Source organism: Kockovaella imperatae, assembly GCF_002102565.1.
Source record: "Kockovaella imperatae strain NRRL Y-17943 chromosome Unknown BD324scaffold_13, whole genome shotgun sequence".
Lineage (NCBI taxonomy): Eukaryota > Fungi > Basidiomycota > Tremellomycetes > Tremellales > Cuniculitremaceae > Kockovaella > Kockovaella imperatae.
The window spans coordinates 271,168-290,984 of NW_019028953.1; the positions used below are offsets into that span (position 1 = coordinate 271,168).

The 19,817-nt window shown below is 52.0% G+C and overlaps 12 protein-coding genes across 12 annotated transcripts; 6 read left to right on the forward strand and 6 right to left on the reverse strand.

Annotated features, from left to right (window-relative positions):
* Positions 1-481: 481 nt before the first annotated feature.
* BD324DRAFT_583103 (hypothetical protein) lies at positions 482-1,117 on the forward strand (the record flags this gene model as incomplete). The annotated part of the gene is made up of 3 exons (XM_022013594.1): positions 482-561; positions 626-777; positions 840-1,117. 3 exons carry the CDS (start codon positions 482-484, stop codon positions 1,115-1,117), a joined length of 510 nt encoding a protein of 169 aa, XP_021868974.1.
* BD324DRAFT_130386 (hypothetical protein) lies at positions 906-1,890 on the forward strand. Its single transcript, XM_022011984.1, has one exon. The coding sequence runs from the start codon at positions 1,175-1,177 to the stop codon at positions 1,676-1,678; it is 504 nt and encodes a 167-aa protein (XP_021868975.1). The 5' UTR covers positions 906-1,174; the 3' UTR covers positions 1,679-1,890.
* A 610-nt stretch (positions 1,891-2,500) lies between these two features.
* BD324DRAFT_130390 (hypothetical protein) lies at positions 2,501-3,570 on the reverse strand. Its single transcript, XM_022011985.1, has 2 exons — positions 3,315-3,570; positions 2,501-3,274 (listed from the first exon to the last, which is right to left on the reverse strand). The coding sequence occupies exons 1-2, from the start codon at positions 3,488-3,490 to the stop codon at positions 2,635-2,637; spliced, it is 816 nt and encodes a 271-aa protein (XP_021868976.1). The 5' UTR covers positions 3,491-3,570; the 3' UTR covers positions 2,501-2,634.
* Positions 3,571-3,650: 80 nt separating this feature from the next.
* BD324DRAFT_652993 (hypothetical protein) lies at positions 3,651-4,552 on the reverse strand (the record flags this gene model as incomplete). The annotated part of the gene is made up of 2 exons (XM_022018591.1): positions 3,651-4,378; positions 4,417-4,552. The coding sequence occupies 2 exons, from the start codon at positions 4,550-4,552 to the stop codon at positions 3,651-3,653; spliced, it is 864 nt and encodes a 287-aa protein (XP_021868977.1).
* A 284-nt stretch (positions 4,553-4,836) lies between these two features.
* On the forward strand, positions 4,837-5,853 carry BD324DRAFT_683175 (hypothetical protein; the record flags this gene model as incomplete). The annotated part of the gene is made up of 1 exon (XM_022019175.1): positions 4,837-5,853. One exon carries the CDS (start codon positions 4,837-4,839, stop codon positions 5,851-5,853), a length of 1,017 nt encoding a protein of 338 aa, XP_021868978.1.
* A 424-nt stretch (positions 5,854-6,277) lies between these two features.
* Positions 6,278-7,621, reverse strand: BD324DRAFT_130486 (hypothetical protein). The gene is made up of 2 exons (XM_022011986.1): positions 7,249-7,621; positions 6,278-7,200 (listed from the first exon to the last, which is right to left on the reverse strand). Exons 1-2 carry the CDS (start codon positions 7,380-7,382, stop codon positions 6,582-6,584), a joined length of 753 nt encoding a protein of 250 aa, XP_021868979.1. The 5' UTR covers positions 7,383-7,621; the 3' UTR covers positions 6,278-6,581.
* Positions 7,622-7,632: 11 nt separating this feature from the next.
* BD324DRAFT_634729 (6-phosphogluconate dehydrogenase) lies at positions 7,633-10,059 on the reverse strand. The gene is made up of 12 exons (XM_022016755.1): positions 9,838-10,059; positions 9,673-9,706; positions 9,480-9,538; positions 9,386-9,429; positions 8,963-9,346; positions 8,779-8,912; positions 8,437-8,732; positions 8,252-8,396; positions 8,077-8,210; positions 7,925-8,037; positions 7,792-7,883; positions 7,633-7,745 (listed from the first exon to the last, which is right to left on the reverse strand). Exons 1-12 carry the CDS (start codon positions 9,852-9,854, stop codon positions 7,719-7,721), a joined length of 1,479 nt encoding a protein of 492 aa, XP_021868980.1. The 5' UTR covers positions 9,855-10,059; the 3' UTR covers positions 7,633-7,718.
* A 356-nt stretch (positions 10,060-10,415) lies between these two features.
* Positions 10,416-11,487, reverse strand: BD324DRAFT_130558 (hypothetical protein). Its single transcript, XM_022011988.1, has one exon. The coding sequence runs from the start codon at positions 11,302-11,304 to the stop codon at positions 10,495-10,497; it is 810 nt and encodes a 269-aa protein (XP_021868981.1). The 5' UTR covers positions 11,305-11,487; the 3' UTR covers positions 10,416-10,494.
* A 384-nt stretch (positions 11,488-11,871) lies between these two features.
* Positions 11,872-13,347, forward strand: BD324DRAFT_130539 (galactose mutarotase-like domain-containing protein). The gene is made up of 8 exons (XM_022011987.1): positions 11,872-12,001; positions 12,051-12,070; positions 12,128-12,218; positions 12,299-12,325; positions 12,427-12,839; positions 12,895-12,981; positions 13,031-13,094; positions 13,136-13,347. Exons 1-8 carry the CDS (start codon positions 11,954-11,956, stop codon positions 13,232-13,234), a joined length of 849 nt encoding a protein of 282 aa, XP_021868982.1. The 5' UTR covers positions 11,872-11,953; the 3' UTR covers positions 13,235-13,347.
* Positions 13,348-13,411: 64 nt separating this feature from the next.
* BD324DRAFT_634762 (HSP20-like chaperone) lies at positions 13,412-14,811 on the forward strand. Its single transcript, XM_022016756.1, has 7 exons — positions 13,412-13,537; positions 13,671-13,768; positions 13,818-13,887; positions 13,954-14,085; positions 14,138-14,169; positions 14,219-14,662; positions 14,717-14,811. Exons 1-6 carry the CDS (start codon positions 13,460-13,462, stop codon positions 14,349-14,351), a joined length of 543 nt encoding a protein of 180 aa, XP_021868983.1. The 5' UTR covers positions 13,412-13,459; the 3' UTR covers positions 14,352-14,662; positions 14,717-14,811.
* A 608-nt stretch (positions 14,812-15,419) lies between these two features.
* Positions 15,420-16,955, reverse strand: BD324DRAFT_634776 (S-adenosyl-L-methionine-dependent methyltransferase). The gene is made up of 12 exons (XM_022016757.1): positions 16,938-16,955; positions 16,847-16,879; positions 16,707-16,803; positions 16,653-16,665; positions 16,563-16,605; positions 16,374-16,511; positions 16,149-16,315; positions 15,964-16,091; positions 15,893-15,914; positions 15,805-15,841; positions 15,659-15,760; positions 15,420-15,606 (listed from the first exon to the last, which is right to left on the reverse strand). Exons 3-12 carry the CDS (start codon positions 16,735-16,737, stop codon positions 15,568-15,570), a joined length of 720 nt encoding a protein of 239 aa, XP_021868984.1. The 5' UTR covers positions 16,738-16,803; positions 16,847-16,879; positions 16,938-16,955; the 3' UTR covers positions 15,420-15,567.
* A 1,591-nt stretch (positions 16,956-18,546) lies between these two features.
* On the forward strand, positions 18,547-19,594 carry BD324DRAFT_582961 (hypothetical protein; the record flags this gene model as incomplete). The annotated part of the gene is made up of 4 exons (XM_022013588.1): positions 18,547-18,794; positions 18,828-18,843; positions 18,891-19,008; positions 19,053-19,594. 4 exons carry the CDS (start codon positions 18,547-18,549, stop codon positions 19,592-19,594), a joined length of 924 nt encoding a protein of 307 aa, XP_021868985.1.
* Positions 19,595-19,817: the final 223 nt, after the last annotated feature.

Consider the following 19,817-nt stretch of genomic DNA (forward strand, 5'->3'; position numbering starts at 1 on the left):
CTATAGATATCATCACCACCGCAGCAGCGAATCAGCATTGGCAGAGAATCAGTAGGCCCCCTCACTGACAGGCCGTGTTTCACTGTTGCTCGAACTCTACCCTTGCGCCTCACTGCATCGCGTTTGCCCCATGGACACCCTCAACGCCGAGGCGAGCTCTTCGCGGCTCGTATCCTCCTCCTTACACACCAAAAAGCGGACACATGAATCATCTTCCAAGAAGGAAGGCAAGAAGACAAAGATGAAGCATTTGTCAGACTCTTTAGATGGCGTTCGAGTGTCCCAGAACGGGGATCATGGGCGGTCATCCGAAAAGCATAAACGGAGCAAGGAGCAATCTTCGGACAAGCAACAAAAGCACAAGGACAAGGCGGCCGCTGGAGGAACAGGAACAGCAGCAGAAGACGGGGAGGTTGAGTCGGAGCGTAAAAAGGCTAAGAAGGAGAAGAAGAGCTCTCCGTTCGAACATTGTTTATCAAGGATGAGGTTATCTATCCCGCCTAAATACGCTGGGGATTGGTTGAACGGCGTGAGAGAAGTCCTAGATGGCATGTTGATGCGGTAAGTCGTCATGCCAGCTGTCCATCACCAGGATTCCTGCTGACTGTCGTATCAACCCCATCAGCTACGTTCCTCAGATGAATGGTGTACTACTCGCTCATTGGGAACACGAGTTTATGGACGATACGGTCAAAATCATCAATGAATCTCCCTATGGCGTATGTGATGTTCAATTTCGATCCGTTACCTGGGCTCCGAAACCCGGTCAACGACTGAGTGAGTGGGAACCATTTTCAATTTGTGTGATCAACCCTCTGATGCGTTTGACTTTTCCTCAGCTGGATCGCATTCTCTCTCCTCACCTTCTCATATTTCCCTTCTGTTCGGCAAGACCTTCAACGTCTCCATTCCTTTGCAACATATCCCCCAGGACCAATATACATTTGTTCAGACGGACGAGGACGATCCGCTGGCCGATGATTCCGATTCTGAAGAGGAGCAAGTTCACGGACTGACCAATGGCATTGTCGAGGAAGTCGGTCGATGGAGGAGCACCAAAACAGGCAAAATCTTGGGCGAAGATGGCAAATTGGTCAAGTTTACCGTCATTGGGTAAGCGCCATCAAATGCAATCCTATATGACACATGCTGATCCTTTCTTTCCATCCACAGAATGCAAGTCAACAATCAAGTCTTGTCTCTTACTGGATCACTACTTGCCGATCCTACTCGTCCACCCCCACCTCCAGCACCTGTCGCTCCACTTCGAGCGGTTTCCCCGTCTCCCTCACCTTCGCCGGAACCCCCCACAAAAGTCGCTCGCGTCCAACGGACCGAGACACAGAGAACAGACGGCCGTCAGAAGACGAATGGCGGCGCACAGAGGAAACAACCTACGGCATCGACGGACCAGGCAAACGAAGCGGATCAAGTAGACGATCGATTCCTGAGTCAGCGAGAGCTGAAGAAGAAGCGTAAGGAAGAGGAGAAGCGGAAAAGAGATGAAAGAAAGGCTCGAAAGGAGGAAAGAGTACTGGAAGAAGTCGCCGAAGCTGGGGACGAGGAGATGGTGGGCATGTCCGGGGTCCTCAACGAGGAAAACGTGGGGTCCAAACGGAAGGGCGGAGAAACAGGAGGTGAAGCGGCAGAGAGAAAAAAGACCAAATACAGATCATGAGTCTCTGTTGTGACTCTCAGCCCGATATGATGATCCCTGGGGTCTTCGGCGTCAGTCCCGTGGACCCCTCAATGAGAGTGATGTACTTTCTGTCAAGTCGAGTGGCGTTCTGATGCCGGTGTGAGGATGCCCATACCAGCCTTATGCATAGCCTTCACTGCGACCTTTGACGCTACTCTCGTCCTCATAGTCCATAAATGATGCTATCGCGAGTTCCCGTCGCGTCTTGGAGTGATCATATCGGATCATCATGGTGACCCTGAATTCGACCACACAGGGCCATAGAAAGGGAAAAGAGATCAGAGGTGTGACGAAGACTATCAAACAAGGTCGGAGGTGCTCCAGATAGACATTCTTTGGCAGGATAGGTGCCAACGACTAGGGCCTCTCGTCATAAGCTGGAGAGGTACAACATCAAGGTGCTGATCCATGGTACATGAACCTTGCTCCTGGGGAAATGAGGCGGTTCATGTGGCACCCGGCGCCTCGGCATACTCATGAATAGGTTTCCTTTGGCTTGATATGACAGATAGTCGCCGCCTGTCTAGGTGGAAACAAGATCCAGTCCAGAATACACAGAGATCGAATCAGTAGACGATATCGAATCGCGATGCGAGTGTTTCATCTTTCAAGAGTTTCAGCCTGCTATGGCGATGTTCAGTGAGATACGAGTATCGCATCATCCGGATAGTCCGCAGCAATCAAGTCCGGTCTTGATAGCCAATCCATCGCAGTCTCTCATTCATTCATTTGACTGTTCGCACACTGCTGAAGCATCTCCTTATTACTCTGAGATACATGCACGTTCTTTTCGCTTTTAAACGCCATACATGATGATGGTTTCTCGCTATCAAACGACATACATGGAGTTAGGAAGGTTTCGCCAACTCTCGCCGCGTATTCTCATGAGTGTCGACTCGCGCTGAAGGCGGCCGTCCATCCACTGCATACGCCCCCTACGATAGACTACTCGAAGCCTGCAGGCGTACCTCCGCCGGTCCGAATAGCTCCGCTACTTCTGTCCAGTCCATTGTCCTCGATTCATGCCAATAATCGGTCATGCCAGTCGAGGCCCTGGCACGAAGGCGAATGACGTCCCACCACGAATCAGCTGGTGCATCGGCGAAAGCCTGGTGAGCTACATCCGGCAACCGAGAGGGAGGACAGCTTGGATCTCGTCCAAAGCATCTGATCGCTGCTCGAGCCATGGTCAAATCCCCAAGATGCGCAGCGTAGCAGAAAGCTTGCCATGGCGCGTTGGGTACTTCCCGATAGAGCTTTGCTTTCAACTTCTTGTCCCATTTTTCATCATCGCTTTGCATGAGTCTGTAAATGTCGATCATCTCCACTACCTGGTCGAAGCAAGTGAGGTATCGGTCTAGTATGGACTCGAATTGCTTTGGGATCTTTGCCGTGGCGTTGAGGTAAACCAAGGAGATATAAGCCCGAACGGTCGCCGATCTAGCTTGCAATTCGATGACAGGTGCATCGCCGAGATCCTCTCGGGTGTCTGGCAGACTATTGGCGCGTTCCGGCCCAAACAAGCTACGCTTCCGCTTTCGAAATGGAACACTGAGCAGATCCCTCACGAATCCGCTGAGGCAGGTTCAGCTCGGATGGGTGACTCAGCACATGCCTGCTTCGCTTCAGATAGTGACCGGACACTCGAAAGTACACCAAATCACAAGATATCAGGACGACATCGGCGGCGGGGTCGCAATGAACCGTAACCCAGGTGATGGTAGTCGGCGGAGAGTCGTTCTGACCACTCTTGGCATGGGTCTGCCAGATGGAGATGGGCATCTCGTTCATGACGTGTCAAATCGAGGAGGTCTGAGGTGAAGTCAAGTGGTTGAACGAGGTGGAACAGACGATACTACATTGTTGGCATGCAGTAGACGTCTGCCGCAAGGGAGAGGTCATGTGTGACGCACGCACAGACCTCGACCCACAGAATGTGCACAGACGCCCTTCAGTTCACCGCGCCGAAAGCCAATAACCACTTGGATTTGAACCATGGCTCGACGTGCCAGCTCGAAGCTTCCCAAGGCCAGACGGTGCCACCTGGTGAGACCAGCGGAGCCTCTTTCTCGATCATAGACGCCAGCTGAAGACCACCATTCTGATACAAGTCCAGCTTCAGGGACCACTGGACAGGCTTATGTGGCATCGCGGCGGCCACCATGAGGACATTGTCGCGGAGTTTGGGGAACGGGATGAGATCCAGGCATGGATGGTGAGGAAATAAGACTTGTGAAATGGTTGGTCGCAGTGAAGGCGGAAGGTCTGGAGGTAGACCGGCGATGATGGAGCTGAGCAGGTCTGCTTGATCGATATTGGTGTCCATCAGTGGTCTATAGAAAGGGGACAGAACAGTCGGCGAGCAATTGATGAGTCGGGGTAGATCAAACCCCAAAGCGATGGCATTGTATAGCATGGCGGAGAATAGCGAGGAGAACGGATCATTAAGGTTTCGTGAATCGAGCATCGGTAGACTGGGTTCTGACGCTCCCGAGATGAGCGAGGGAGTTGAGCAAGTCGCCAAAGCAGAGGACATTGAAAGGTGGTCGGTATCGGCATGAAGGAAGACCAAGTCTCCTTTGTCTTGCGGCCCTACAGACTGCCGTCCAGGGGTCTCCGAGGGACTCTCAGTGGATTGAGAACCATCAGAAGAGGTCCTATTGCCTCTGCGTCTTTCTCCTGCGCGAGATCAGCTCAATCACCAGCAGAATCCTCACTCCACCGTTTCTGACTGGCACGATTTTGCTCGCGACGACTCGGCGTGATAACTCTCTTCTTCCTGTCATTGAGGCAGCGAGTCGCCTCACATCGCTTCATTGGGTTGGATCCGTCGCTTGAAGTACCAGAGCTCATTCTGGCTTCCAACTTGCGGGTTCAACAAGGAAGGTTACTCGATAATGCAAAATGACCGAGGATCATAAGCCATGACCGGGGGATCTGAGAGACCTGGGCATACGTACTCCGTTTGTGGCTTATTTATTGACGACTGGCTTACTCTATGGCTCACTTTGTGGCTTACGCTTCGAGCAGGATATAAGGGTGCTGGGCATCGTGACAGTACAGCGGTCATTCCTCTCCAGCAGACACTGATCATATCTGTACAACTGTGAACGACATTGATCATACTCTCTACCACTATGCCCAGCGACTCCTTCAAAATCATCGCCGTCATAGGTGCCACGGGAAACCAGGGCTCGTCCGTGGCGAAGACTTTCGCTGCATTGCCTCACTGGCGAGTGAGATGCATCACTCGGAACGTCGAATCCGAAAAGGCCAAAGAGCTCCACAAGCTAGGATGCGAGCTGGTCCAAGGCGATCTCGATGACGAATCGAGCCTGCTCAAAGCCTTTCAAGACGTTCACGCGGTCTTCGTCAACACTGATTTTTGGGGACAATATCGTGAGGGCTTACAGTCCAACAGACCGCACGATGAGGTTTGCAAAGCGAGTTACGACATGGAAGTTCGACACGGGATCAACGCTTTTCGAGCTGCTGCTAAAATCCCCACCATTGAGCGATACGTCTATTCCGCTCTTGGTCCAATGAAACGGGCCAGTCATGGAAAGTACACCAAATCCTTTCACTGGGAGACAAAGGCGGCCATTGTCGATTTCATCTGCTCTCAACACAATGATCAAGAGCTGTCCAGTCTCGCCGAAAAATCCTCGCTGATCTATGTTGGATGTTTCACCACCAACGTATTCCTTAGACCTCAGCTAGATCCCAAGGACGGCAGTTACAAGGTCGTTTACCCTGGTCCTGCGACTACGACTTTCCCCATCATTGACCCATGTCGTTCAACAGGCCCGTTCGTTCGAGCTCTCGTAGAGGATAAAGCTCCAGGTGCTCGACTTTTGGCTTGCGACGAGGAACTCACTCTGAAAGAGTGCTTTGACCTCTGGTCTAATTATACTGGCAAATCATACACCTTTCGACAAGTCACCTTGGAGGAGATGCACGAGATCACTGGTAAACCATACGAGATCTTGCACGGCGCTGCTTTCTTGGCAGAGTATGAGTATACTGCAGGAGTACCACGAGCGATCAAGCCCGAAGATCTCAAACATAGACCCAAGACGGATTCATACGAGGATTTTGTAAAGAGGCAGACGATGGGCTTTCTGCTGGATCAACCTGGAGCGTCTCCGAAGTAGGGGCGGAAAATTCGTAGACCATGACTTTAATCATCATGCAGAGCCTCATGGCTGACGTTCTGTCGTTCGGCTCTAATACATCGAGATCTTGAACGAGTCTTCCGTTGTAAGACTTGTATGCCGCTCATTGTGACCTTGCAGATCATCACAAGCGCTGACTGACAGTGTGAATTTCTGACCTCCCACCACAGAATTTCTGACCTCCCACCACAGGATTCAGAGAATGAGGACGGACTGTCCTAAATTGGTTGATCACAATAGAGCCACTTCAACTTGAAGAACGTCCTCGCATCAATGCATCCGCTCCCCAGACCGTGCAGTGTATTGCCGCGCAGCTGCACGGCGTGGTTAGGTAGCATTAGTGTTTGTGGATTGCTGCCCCACATCCTCCCACGGACGGGACGGAGGTCTCATCCTTTTTTCTCTTGAACGCAAGAGTGGCACTGAGAAAGCGACCGCCGCAGACAACCAGCTCGAGTATGCAGTATGCATGTGTGCAATGATTTTCGTGCGGTCCTTCGCTTCAGGCTCACTCTTCCCAGTCACCTACGAAGCCTATCCCCTCAGGAGAGATGATCCAGTCTTCAAGTGCAATATTATCTGTACTCCTCTTCGTCTCTCCCACATCCAGTGCCCCAGTCCCTCCCACGTAGTTGCGCGATCCCAAACGTCAAATCTCCTTTCCGGCCTGGAGGCTTCCATGTCCATCTCCCCGCTGGTCAAAACTTTCATTGTTGTTGGAACTCATCGGCCACTTTTTCCCACAAAGCAGAGTCCGTGGAATGATAGGTGGCTGGCCGCTTGTGCTTGAACATCAGACGGAATAGCTCGAAGCACCACAAAGCGTTAAGCTTGTCGAAATCCAGAGTAGGAATGTCTGGATACTCCGTGGCCGGATTGGTCTGATTCCCAAAAGCCCGAATCGCTTGCCGAGCCAATTCGACATCATTCGTCCTCGCAGCATGACAGAAGGCAGCCCACGGATCTGCATGAGCCTGTTGACGTAAAACTGTTGTGATGGTATGGTTCCATGCCGAAGTCTGCAGCATGTCACATAGACGCTGCAGTTCAACGAGCTCTTCAAATCTCAAGCCGATCGCTCGTGTAAATGGGGCCCTCAATAGCCAGTCAGGGGTGTACAGCAGAAGGAGGTAGATTTCCAGGACAATCGCGCTAGCATCCACATCGATAGTTGACACGTGATCCTGGACCGTTTCGCCTCCGGCCTCATCCTGGGCAGTCTCCACCGACGTTGAAGGGGAACAATCGTCAATTTCCAGACTTCTCTTCTTGGCATTCTTCGACTGTCCATCAAGAGGTAAAGACAACATGTCGCGGACCAATCCACTGAACCCCAGAGTCAGCCTGGTCGTGCCATGCTCAAAGCGAACGGACCTTTTCAGACTCATGATGTGACTGTGCACACGGTAGCACACCTTGTCGTTAGAGACTAGGATGAGATCAGCTCTAGGGTCTAGATAGACCGGGGACCACTCCTTGCCGTCATTGCACACGGTTTGCGCTGACATATTTCGTGTTCTGAGCCAGTCGTGTCGCAGAGCGGTTGGTAGTCGATTGAGACAAAGCGCTGGATGATGAGATGCTGACACGAACTCACACTGCGCCACATTTTTTTTATGTAATCTGTTTCACCCACTGTACAGGTCAGGCAATTATCAATGCTGAGCAACGGGTCCGAAGTACGTGAACCGCTCATTAGCAGCCAGGTCGTCACGGCGAGCTGGGATTTTCCACAGATTACAAGGCTGGGCGTGCTTGTAAGGGAACACCATTCATTCACAGGACACAGATGGGGTATGATCCGGTATGTGCCATTCTCTAAAGACAAGCTATTCGTTTTTTTTTTAAGCGTTGTAAGTGGATGAAGACACCTAGAGACTTGTCAGTACACAGTAAACCTAGCCTGGGACCACTCACATCTCCCGAGTTGGCGGTCCACTTGACGTGAATGTCCTCTCCAGCCTTCATGTGGTCGTTCTCCATACCAGGTCGAACACGGAATGTGTGTGCTGCAAGAGTCAGTCAACCCGTCTCAAGTATAAAATCCCACCTCCGAAGAAGTCTCGCTGAGCCTGGATCAAGTTGGCAGGAAGAGTCTCGGTCCTGTATCCGTCAAAGAAGGACAAGGCGGTGGTGAAGGCAGGGATGGGGATTCCCCAGAGGCTGGAACGGGTCAGCCGAGACTCGGGTTGTTTCACTCACGTAGATTGAGCAACAACACGTCTCCATCCAGGTTGAGCTTGAGAGATAGCCTTCAAGAAGAAGGGGCTAGTGAGCAGACTCTCGAGCTCTGGGTTCTCTCGGTAGGCAGCGGTGATGTCGGAAAGGAAGACACTCTGAGCATTATCAGTAACTGGCGATTTGCGGGCGAACCCACCTTGATGATACATCCTCCTCGCCACATGGCAGCGATACCGGCATTGTTCAAGGTCCAGTTGTAAACCTTGGCAGCCTCTCGCATGAGCATGAATCCCTGAGCGTAAGAGATGATCTTGGAGGCGTAAAGACCTTGCATGAGGTCGCTGAGGGCGTCAACAGTCAGTCTTTTGTCTCCAAACTCACTCGATGAATTGCTGCTTGTCGCCCTGGAAGGGTTGCTTGGCAGGAGCGGCGATGACCTTGCTGGCCCTGACTCGCTCCTCCTTGAGGGAAGAGAGACATCGGGCAAAGACGGCTTCTCCAATCAAGGTAACGGGCATACCGAGGTCCAGAGCGTTGATAGCGGTCCACTTTCCAGTTCCCTTTTGACCGGCAACATCGAGAATCTTGTCGACCATTGGGACACCGTCAGTGTCGTTGAATCGGAGAATGTCTCGAGTGATCTCAATGAGGAAAGAGTTGAGGACTCCGTCTTGCCACTGGCGCGATCGTCAGCAATGGTCAAATCAGTGACGGTGGACTCGCCTTGGAGAAGATATCGGCGATCTCGGCGTGTTCGAGGCCCAATCCTCGCTTGAGAATGTCGTAGGTCTCGGCAATGAGTTGCATGTCACCGTACTCGATACCGTTGTGGACCATCTTGACGTAATGTCCGGATCCTGCATGGGCATGAGCACGGACACGTCGTAAGCTACGAAATGATACTTACCAGTCTGTCCGACCCAGTCACAGCATGGCTCTCCGTAAGCCTGAGCAGCAGTCTTCTGGAAGATCTCCTTGATGTGTGGCCAAGCGGCGTCACTTCCTCCAGGCATGAGAGAAGGACCGTTTCTGGCACCCTCTTCACCTCCAGAGACACCACTTCCGACAAAGAGAAGTCCCTTGGATTCGAGCTCCTTGCATCGTCGGATAGAGTCAGGGTAGTGAGAGTTTCCACCGTCGATAATGATGTCTCCCTTTTCGAGGTGAGGTTCAAGTTGAGAGATAAAGTCGTCGACGGCAGGTCCAGCCTTGACGAGGAGGATGATTCGCCTAGGGGTCTTGAGCTTGGAGCAGAGTTCCTCGATCGAGTGGGCGCCGATAACGTTGGTACCTGGAAATCATCAGCAAGCGTTAGCGATTCATGATTCACCCTTGGCCTCGTTTTCAAGGAATCGGTCGACCTTGGAGGTAGTTCTGACGAATAGTTCAGTATGTGGTCAGAGAGTAGCAGTGATTTTGCTCACCGGTTGAAGGCGCAGACCTTGAATCCCTTGTCGTTCATGTTGAGGATCAAGTTTTGGCCCTGTAGAGTGTGCGGCACGATGTGAGGGTGAAAAACGTGGTAGGTGGTAAAGATGGTAGAAGCAACAGGGACAAAAGTGGAGGTATCACGGTCAGCGAAACATGGATGTCTAGACGCTTCGAACCCTCTCTCACCATGACGGCCAAACCGATTAGACCGATATCAGCGCTAAGGAGATGGGTCAGCAACTGTTTCGTCTAAGAGTTATGAATCGCGCGGAGCATCGCCGACGTCATCCGGAGTACCGAGCCCCGTCGAGCAGCGACGGGGGGACTAGACCCCCAAGCAAACACACTCACAGTTGAGAGTCAGACATTGTGTATGGCTTTTGTACTTTTGAGACTCAATCCGAGGTATGTGACTGTAGTCTGAAGAGATGCAAGTTTGCTGACAGTTGAGAGAGGAAAGAGAAAGAAGGAAAAGAGAAAAGAGAGAGAGAGAGATCAAAATGCCATCATCATCCCACTCCCCCCAACGCCTCTTTATTCCTTGTAATATTTATTTACAGTGGCATTTAATCTCTCCATTTTATCCCAAAAGGGCGAGGCGGGTGGGCTTACATTTGAACGCTATGCCCAGGGGGGCATACCTGCTGCAACGCATGGCAAATCACAGACACCCTGCTCATACATGAAGCTCCTGAATGTACTCAGTGATATCCGTGAATCATGCCATGGCACCTTCATCGTCTGTGAGGAAAGCCCCCCATCACGGCGGATCGGACCTGTTCTTCGGGACTCGACCGGAGTAAACGGGCCGGTGTTCCGTGACCGTCTTGGTTCTGATACCATCAGCATAGTGCGTGTTCGCTACAACTCTAGTCAAGACAAGGCACAATGCTACACTTTCTGCTTTCCTAACGGACGCATCTTCACACTTCATGCGTCTCTGTCTGGATGCAAAGTCAGCGATTCAGATTTCTCATACCTTTCGCTGCCCACCCAGGTGATCAGACTTCACCTGGTCCTGGATAAACTGGCCCCACTCACCTCGGCCCAATCCCTGACCGCAGCATCTACCCATCCTCTTATGTCCGCAAGGGCTTTTTGTACAACTTGACCGTTCTCTTCCACGGGTTCCTCCTCCTCCTCCTCTTCTTCTTCTTCTTCTTCTTGCTCCTGAAGGATGTCCTCTTCCTCATCCACATCCTCAATCTGAACGCGCGTGTTTTGAACGCCATGTCCTGCGCCGATACCCCGAGCCACTAGCTCTCGATGGATGATTTCCGTCTGCTTGATGATCTCGTCCTTCTCCTTATCGAGTATCGTCACCAGAGATTCCAGTCCCGCAGCTTCAGCTTGTAGCGTTTTCAAGGTCGTATAGTCCCCTAGTAAGGCTTCGCGTTGTGCCCACATGTCAGGAGAGACCGCTTGTTCTCCACGTAATCGCGACAAGGTATCTTCCTTCTCCATGAGTTGATTACGAAAAGATCTGAGCTCGGTCTGTATTTTCTCAAGATACCCATAATCGATCAATGTGCCGTCTTGCGTAACGGAGGATGGCTTGAGTACGGATGATGCGGATGGCGGCGGCGGGATAATGTCGGAGGAGGCTGTACGAGATGCTTGAAGAGAGGCTAATCGAGCACGTAGTTGGGCGTTCTCATCTTGCAGACTGTCCACTTCCATCTCGAGCGCGTCACTGGTGTGGCGGAGGCGGAAAAAGCATTCAGTGGCAGGAGCATGATCAAGGAGGGCAGATGTAGGACAATTTGCAAAGGGCAGAAAACGAACATGGCAACGATGCACGACGACCCTGTCAGCCATTGTTCACGTCGCTGTACGGTATACACTCACACTTCCTTCCTCTTCTTCCGCCTACTCTTCTCAGCCGCTTTCCTATTCTGATCCCTCTGTTTCTGCTTCTTCTGCTCGTCCGTCATATCGCCATTGTTCCCGGCTTCTAATCCTCCAAGACCGATGCCAATCCCATTCTTCCTCCGCTTCCCCTTCCGTTCTTCCGTCGTAAGATGACTTCCAACACCGATACCCGAGGAGCTTGAGGCCTCCAGTCCAATGAGGTCCAAAGCATCGTCACGGGTATTCCCAACGTGGTCGTCGTCTTCCTCATCATCTCCTCCTCCTTGGCCAAAGATTTCTTCTCTCAGTGACAGTGGGTCCACATCATCCACATGCCCATCATGGGATGTGGTCGCGAATTCGTTCTCCAGCAATGCTTCATAGTCTTCCTCCATGGTTCGATAGTGAGGTCGATCGTGACGTGTTGTAGTGCTTTTAAGAGGTCGAAGAGACTTTGTTATCAAAACAAACAACCACAAAAGTACGGTTCAGGCAATTCTTAAATGAGTCACCCGATAAGACGCCCAGTTCGGGGGATCCGATCCACGCGGGGCATCTTGCGGTATATCCTGCGGGACTCGCTGTCTCTCTGTGATCACATACCGATTGATCCAATATGGGAGTCGAGCAGAACGGAAAGACTGTGGTGCTGAAGCATGACTCGGTGAGAGCTGCTTATCGGCTTCAATTCACGTATGCTCACGCTCAATTAGGGAGCTTCTGTAGAGGTATAGTAAGTCTGACAGATGTCCCATGCCTGGGCTGACCAGCGATCTCCCCCCTTTCTCAGTCTCTTCGGAGCTACCGTCACGTCTTGGAAAGTCGATGGAGAGGAGAAATTCTTTCTCTCGTCCAAATCCTCACTTGACTCGAGCAAGCCAGTGAGTGAAGTACCAGAAGTGGGGGAACATTGCGTCAATATCAATGACGCCTTAATGCTGACCATGTTGTTGTTTTCTAGATCAGAGGAGGTATTCCCATCGTCTTTGTGAGCGACAACACATGAGGGGGCGCGACCAAGGACCAGTAGCTGACCAATGACTTCATTGCTCTCTGCAACCTCTCCGACTATCGCCTCCCCCTCCGTAGCCCATCTTTGGCGCTCCTCCTTCCTCTCCCCCCGAATACGCAGCCTTGAAACAACATGGATTCGCTCGAACTGCCGATTGGTCCGTTGATAAAGTCATCATGGATCGACCAGAAGGCGTCTCCGTCCGATTCGTAGCCCCTCCCCCTCCCTCAGAATTCAAACACTCTTACAAACTCGCTTTTGTCGTCACGCTCGCCGCGCACCAATTGTCAACCGATCTGCACATCATCAATGAAGGCAAGGAAGAGTTCCAATTCCAAGCGCTACTGCACAACTACCTCGCAGTTCCCGATGCGAAGAAACTCAGCGTCGAGGGTATCGACAAGGGAACCCGATACAAGGACAAGACTCAGAACTTCAAAGAGTTGATCTGGCCCGGAGAGCCTTTAACCATTACTCAGGAGACTGATGCGTGAGTTGGAGGGAGATCCCGCTCTGAAGAGAATGCCACTGACCTTTTCCCTCAGCGTGTTCCAAAAGCTCGAGACGCAAGAACTCAAGTTGGACTACGGTAATGGCAAGGGACTGAATGTCCGATTCCGAGGTTTCGAAGAGTGAGTCATGGTCTTTGCCACGATCATACAGCTGACACCTCATCCCCAGCTGCACAATCTGGAACCCTCAAGAGAAAGGAAAGACCATGGCTGATATGGAGGACGGCGGATGGGTGCGTTTCGGCGGTGTAAATCCAAGCTGACCTGAGGACAGGAGCGATACATTTGCATTGAGCCTGGTTTCGTCAGAGAATTCAAGTACCTTCAACCAGGCGAAGAGTTCCTAGGTCAACAGGTCTTGACCATCTTCTAGCCACCTGTCAATGACTCGAAAACTCGAAAAACGATGCTCGGAGCATGAGATAGCTCCGATACAATGCATGATGTTCCCTGTACCAAGCTGGAACCTTCCAGACCTTTTTGACGTCAATGCCACGTGCGCAACAGGCTTGACCCGAGGCAATGATTATGGAGTTTCGTAGAAAGCAATAGCCAACTACTGTATCGAAACCTGTCGATCCATAGAACAGCATTCACCATGGCAGACAGCTCGAGCAAACCTACTCACCCCGAGATCACCTACGCTGAGAGATCATCAGCTACTGAACCGGAAAAGGTGAGCAAGATGAGTCATGCGAGTGTGAATGAAAGCTGACCCGGTTGATCTCTTCCACTTGTTACGTGCCGTCCTCTCTTCCCACCATGTTTCCATCGGCCACCTACATCATGCCGTTCTGTACGCTTCTCAGAACATCATCTACTTTACGATCAATGCTCCGAACATTGATGGCGAGCCAAAACTCGAAATCAAGCCGACAGAGATTTCATTCTTTGCCAAAGCTGGAGAGTGAGTCTGAAGTGGAATGCAGGAGGATCCCTTGCTCATCAATATTCAGTCCCTCCAAGGGAGTGCCCAGCAAGGAGTTTGCATTTGACCTGCAACTGTACGATGAGATCATCCCTGAGGTGAGTGGAGGAGGTCAAGCAGATTGAACTCTGTAGGGGCTAACAACTGATGATGAACACTATCAGGAAACCAAAAAAGTCGTCAATGAACGAGCTATCCTGTTGATCCTCCGTAAAAAGACAGCCAAGGCGGAATACTGGCCCAGGTTGACCAAGGAGAAACCTAACAGAAACTGGGTCAAGACGGACTTCTCAAAGGTGGGTGAAGAGCTATCATCGGGATCTACAGTCATGCTGACCGCTGCAACAGTGGGTCGACGAGGATGAACAGGAGGGCGCCGAGTGAGTTTGGAGATGTGGCAGGCTTTGGGCCGAGCTAATTTTCTCTCAGGATCGAGGACATGAGCGGTATGGGAGGAATGGGAGGAATGGGAGGTATGGAAGGTATGGGCGGCATGGGTGGAATGGGTGGTATGGGCGGTGGTATGGGCGGAATGGACTTTGTAAGTCTATCCCATCCGTAGCGGCGGGAATCGTCGCTGACCAGAGTGTTCTCTCCCCCCCTTCCGCCGGTGTGTCTTATGGATTCAATGCTCCACTCGTCCTCTCTCGACCCCAAACTCCATCCCCACCACAGGCCAGCATGATGCAGCAGATGGGAGGAGCTGGTGGTATGGGTGGACTCGGCGGAATGGGAGGCATGGGCGGTATGCCCGGTATGGGAGACATGGACGGCTTGGACGACGATGATGATGATGATGACGAGGGCGCCGGTGCGGGAGACGAAAAGATCGAAGAGATCGGCTCGAGCAGCAAGGGGAAGGACAAGGCCGACGTGAGTCTCCCTTCAACGATCGTATTAGATGCCGAGCTGACCAGTCGATCATAGCTCAACGACGTCGAGTAGATGTTGAAATGGCCAGAGATGCTATCCCCAGACCAAAAAAAAAACATCATTTCACATGCATCAGCAGTTCTTCTTCACTCGCTATCGGCGTCCCGTGAACTCCAAGACTACAGTGAGACAAAGACGGCAGAATCTGCCTGGTCTCGAGGGGTCCTTTGACCGGTTGACGCATTCGATGACAATCAAAGAAACGCAGCCATTTGGTTTGTACACACATCAGTTTTCTCTATCGCGTCTCACATCATACCGTGGAGTGTGTCAGGCAAAGGCTACGAGCTTGCACATGCTCAGATGGGTCGTTGAAACCTTCTCTTGACAGGTAGTATGCAACGGAAACTCTGGTCCGACGCAGTGTGTTAATCTCCTCTCGGGGACCACTTTTACGATGCTGTTCGACCCCCCTTCTCAGTCAGGCCTGTTTCCCTCCTCTCTCTCCGCCTCGAAGTACCTCGCGCGACACCTTACGACAGGGCTACGCCGCGCTCTAATGACATCGTGCGACTGTAAGATGTGCGCTCGGCTTCTCTCACAGACAAGCTCAAAAGTTGGCCCTAGCAGCAGTACCGATGGTCATAGTGGAGTCGAGGCGAAGGACGTGGATGATTCTGCCAAAGTTTGGTCTCAGGATCATTAAGGTCCGTAGACCAACCCTAGTCACGGTTCAAAGAGCAACCGGGACGCAACATGACGTGCAAAAGGACGTGTACATGCAATGTAGGATGATCCGACAACAAGACAGCTCTCTTGGATGTGTCTAACCGCGGCCTTCAAGCCAAGCGAAGTGTCTGCACTCCGGTAGATCTCTCGGAGACATGCAAGCATTTCACGCACTTTTATCTGCGCCACGCCCAATTGTGCCAAAGCTTGGCGGCCTGCGCAGGGCGTCAGTCTCTCTCTGATAGTCATCGGACTTCTCTGACTGACAAGTGGGATACCTCGCTCTATATCGTTCGTAAATCCAGCTTTGATCTGTTGAAATTGTTCTTCGGTGACCCCAGGTTTGGACATGAAAATTTGTCTGGTACTCTGGGCAGAGTCAGAAACGAGTACAATGATGTTGTGCCACATGCCTCCGGCATCGACAAGACGTTCTCCTTCATGATGCGTCTAGGAATGGCGGACGATCAGCTGACTACATTTCCGAGGATCGATCCTCACCCAGCCTCAATCGCGTTGGGGTCTGTAAAGGGTGTAAGTGAGTCATCTACCAGGCCAATGTGGCGCTTTACCATCGGTACACGGGGTGAACGGGAAGATGCTCTCCAACTGCCCAGTCTCTTTCACAGACGCATGCTCTCTAAGCAGAGTAGCTACTGTATAGCCAGGCAGCAGATCTGTGCCTCTCGCCTTGAATGCCCTGTTTCGTGGATGTCAACTCGAGTCCTTTTCCAACACAGGGCACCAAAAAATTCACGCCATGAAAACATTGTGACACGCTGCAAAGCCCGGTGCCAACTTCAACGTATCTTCTTCTGTGCCGTTGTAGACGGTGATCGGGAAGCAGATTTCCACCGAGATGATCAGACCGCCAGGCTTGGTGATTCGGACGAGCTCATCAATCACCGGTCTCCAGTTTTGGACCTGGCAGCGAGAGTTGAGACGACGCATATCAAAGACGAGCAGTGTTGTCCACGCTTACCGCTGTGATGAGATGTCTGGCGTGGACAATGTCAAAATGACCATCAGGGAAGTCGAGACCTGTGAGTACATTCCCCTTGACGTACTCGACGTTGGACGGTTGGCTCGGTCTTCGTTCTATGGCAAAGAGGTCGAGGCCCTGCCCAATCATCACTCAGCCTAAGTAACCAGTGCAGGAGGCGATGCCCACGGTCCATTGAACTTCGGGAAACTCTTTGGCCATCTCCAATGCCCTGCTGGTATCAGTCGTGTCACTTTAGTGGCGTGGCATAGAACCGACCAGATTCCCGAGCCTACAGACAGTCAGCTTTCCAGCGCCCGTAAAAGCTCTCACCTGATCCAACGTCGATTCCGCGTTTGACCATATCCTTAGCACTGTCCTGACCGAGAACGTCTCTGACAGGAGCAACATAGTTCCTGCCTCCGTAAAGCTATAGCGCATCAGCTGGGTCAAACTGAGGCAGGACACTGTACCGTCTTTAGGCCCAAATGCTGACGGTCAAGTCGCTAGGGAAGTGTAATGAGTGAAGAGAAGAAGATGGTAGGGAACTGCTCGGCGGCTCACTGCGAACTCTGGATCGTCTTTACATCCGTCAGCCAGCGGTGTGGCGTACTTCGCTTACCCGCGGGGAGCTGGAAGACCATGAGGAGTCAATACTTCGGCACCTACTTTGTGTCATTTCACTGACTGGATAGTGCTCTATGGAGTCCGCTGTCAGTGACATCTCCCACTGGCAGCCACGACGATTCCAGTATCTCAACCTTCCCGCTCACTCACCATTCGCCGTCTGGTACCTTCTCCCTCCTTCCTCTGTTGTTCATCAGACCACCTCATCTCTCTTGGGAAAGAACCGAGGTTACGTACCTCTAAAGTCTCTGGTGCAGGATGAATCAGTCTCAATCTCACAGTGCGATACTTCAGTAGATACTCACTGCTTGTCACTCATGTCTGGTACAGGTATAACGTTCAAAGAACAAAGATAACATTACACGAAGAGTGTACAGTCACATCCGGGCCCGCTTGTAACGACACACACTTACCCGTTCCGACGGAATTCAATCACTAGCACCATTTCTCAGGCACCGGAGATCAAAAAGAGCGGTATTACAGCGGGAAGGACTCTGTGGCGACCATCTATCTGCCATGACAGCAGGCAGTGACGATAAGCCAGTAGCGTAGCTCAGGGCTCAGTACGATGTTTCGTCTAGCTCTGATGCGATCGACTCGCAGTCACGTTGAGCTCGCCTTATGTGGGTTGCTGCGAGCCAAACTTCCTTCGACGGTCTAGACTCTGGGACCGCATGTGGTCCACTCGCTTGGCAAGTGGTGGATAACGACGTGAACGGGGCTGTCTCGCACACCGCGGCCTTCCAACTTGTGAACAGATGGGTGCGAAGCACATAAGAAGCAGTAGACGATATCCCACGTGTCACCACTTCATACGTTGACCCCAGTTCTGCCACGCAATGATAGAGACATTCGTGGCGGTGGCGGCAGACTCAACTCGTGACACTGTTCCATCTCGTATATCACTGCAATCAAGTCTCTACCTTCCGCTCAGCCAGCACTGAGCCCCCGGACTGCGCTGTGAAGACGCCGCCAAGGCGCTCAGTTGTGTATACCTGTTTGACGCTTACCTTTTCGCCATCTGACTACTCTGTTATGCCCGAGCCGATCATCATACTGGCACATGGGTCGCCTTTCTCCTCAATTGTCCGGATGAAAGCTGCACCGCACTGCATATCAGTCTTGATGATCGCTCCTCCATTTGGCTTGACCTGCTGCTGCAATGGAGACTTGCTCAGATCTGGGAGGGAGTCCTCACGTGGGGGATTACTAATGTGATGATTAGGATTCTGGAACTGTTTGAATGGGAAATTAGAAAATCCCACGTGATGATGTCATTACATTTCACCAAGGAGAGCCCGGGGCATTTCATTTGCGGATCTCTGCACCGTTCATCTACAACACCTCACATCCTGCAGATCATCATTCTGGACATCCATAGCTCATCTCATCCAGCTACAGATAAGACCCGACTCGGCAGCTCATCGACCACGAACACGAGCTCGCATCGACTGTCCTTCGAGCACGGAGAGAGGTCAATCATCTCACATCACTTGGTCCTCTGTAAAGATCCTCTGTCATCCCTTGCGCGTGAATCTCACCAAATATGTCGACCGCACCAACATCCCTCCTACAGACAGCCCTGCAAAACCTTCACGTATCTCAGCAAGCTCGAGATCAATCGCATACACCTCTGGCGGACGATGCATCAGAAGCCACTGCATCCTCCTCTCGAAATGTGTCGCCACCCGAGTCGGGGACGGACGACGATCTGGACGATGGAGACGATTACATCGCAGTAGGAAGGGGCACGCGCCCAGGGACGCCGTCCGTCAGTCAGAGAGGATTCAAGAGGTCTGCGGTTCCTCTCATGGCAGGAGCAGGAAGCAAGAAGAAGGATCCGGTGAGTCGACTGTCACCACTTCCTCCCCACTGACAGTCCTCCTCCAGTTGCGCACTCTCCCCACACATCTGGCCGTGCGAGTCTTCCTAGAGCTTGACGTCAAGGCACTGGCGAGATGCGATGCTGTTTGTAAACGATGGCACAAGTCTTCGACTCTGAATTATGGTTGGTACAGATCTTTCTGGCTCGCGGCTGAACCCCTGTACCAGTTTGGTTCCTCCAGAACAGAGCTTTGACCCTGCCTAGCCTCAACTCCATCTCTGGACCAGGTGGCAAGCTCAAGCAGGCCGTGGACGATACACCTGAATACTTTGATCCATACGATAAGACCCCCCGACTTGCAGCTCTGCCGAAACCACCCCTTCCTCAATCCAATACACCTCAGTGGACGAAGAACGAGTCCAAAAAGGTCTGGAAGACAGCGTTTCACCTGACTCTGAAACGGTCCGACCCAAATGCTGAGCTAGAGGACGATCCGCTACACGTCGATATCTCGAGTCTGCATACTTCCGGCACCAATACTCCCTCGAGGCATTCTCATGCTGGACAAGGCTCAGGGGGCGCAGCCAAATGGGTCAGCATGGCCAGTAATGGGCCCATGAGTCCGAGCGAGAGAAAACTGGCCGCCAGGGAGAATTACAAGGCTCTGGGCGGTCGCAAGTCGCGTGCCAAGCGAAAGATGGGTGGAGAGATGGGAGCAAGGGACAAAGGAGGAGCGGTGGATGACGGACGATTCGATGCTCCGTGGTGAGCATTAACCTGAGAGGTGTCAGGAGCATTGGGACCTTCCTCACAGACGCGATCTCCACGTTGCCTCTTGCTTTGTACTCGTCCTATAATGTGATATCTCCCTGGAGACCCCGCGACTCGACGCGTTTTTGGTCCCGTTTTTGATTTTTGTAATGTCCGAGATTCACAACGCGAAGTGTCTGCTTCTCTTACATCCTTATAGATGGTAGACCACATTCGACTCG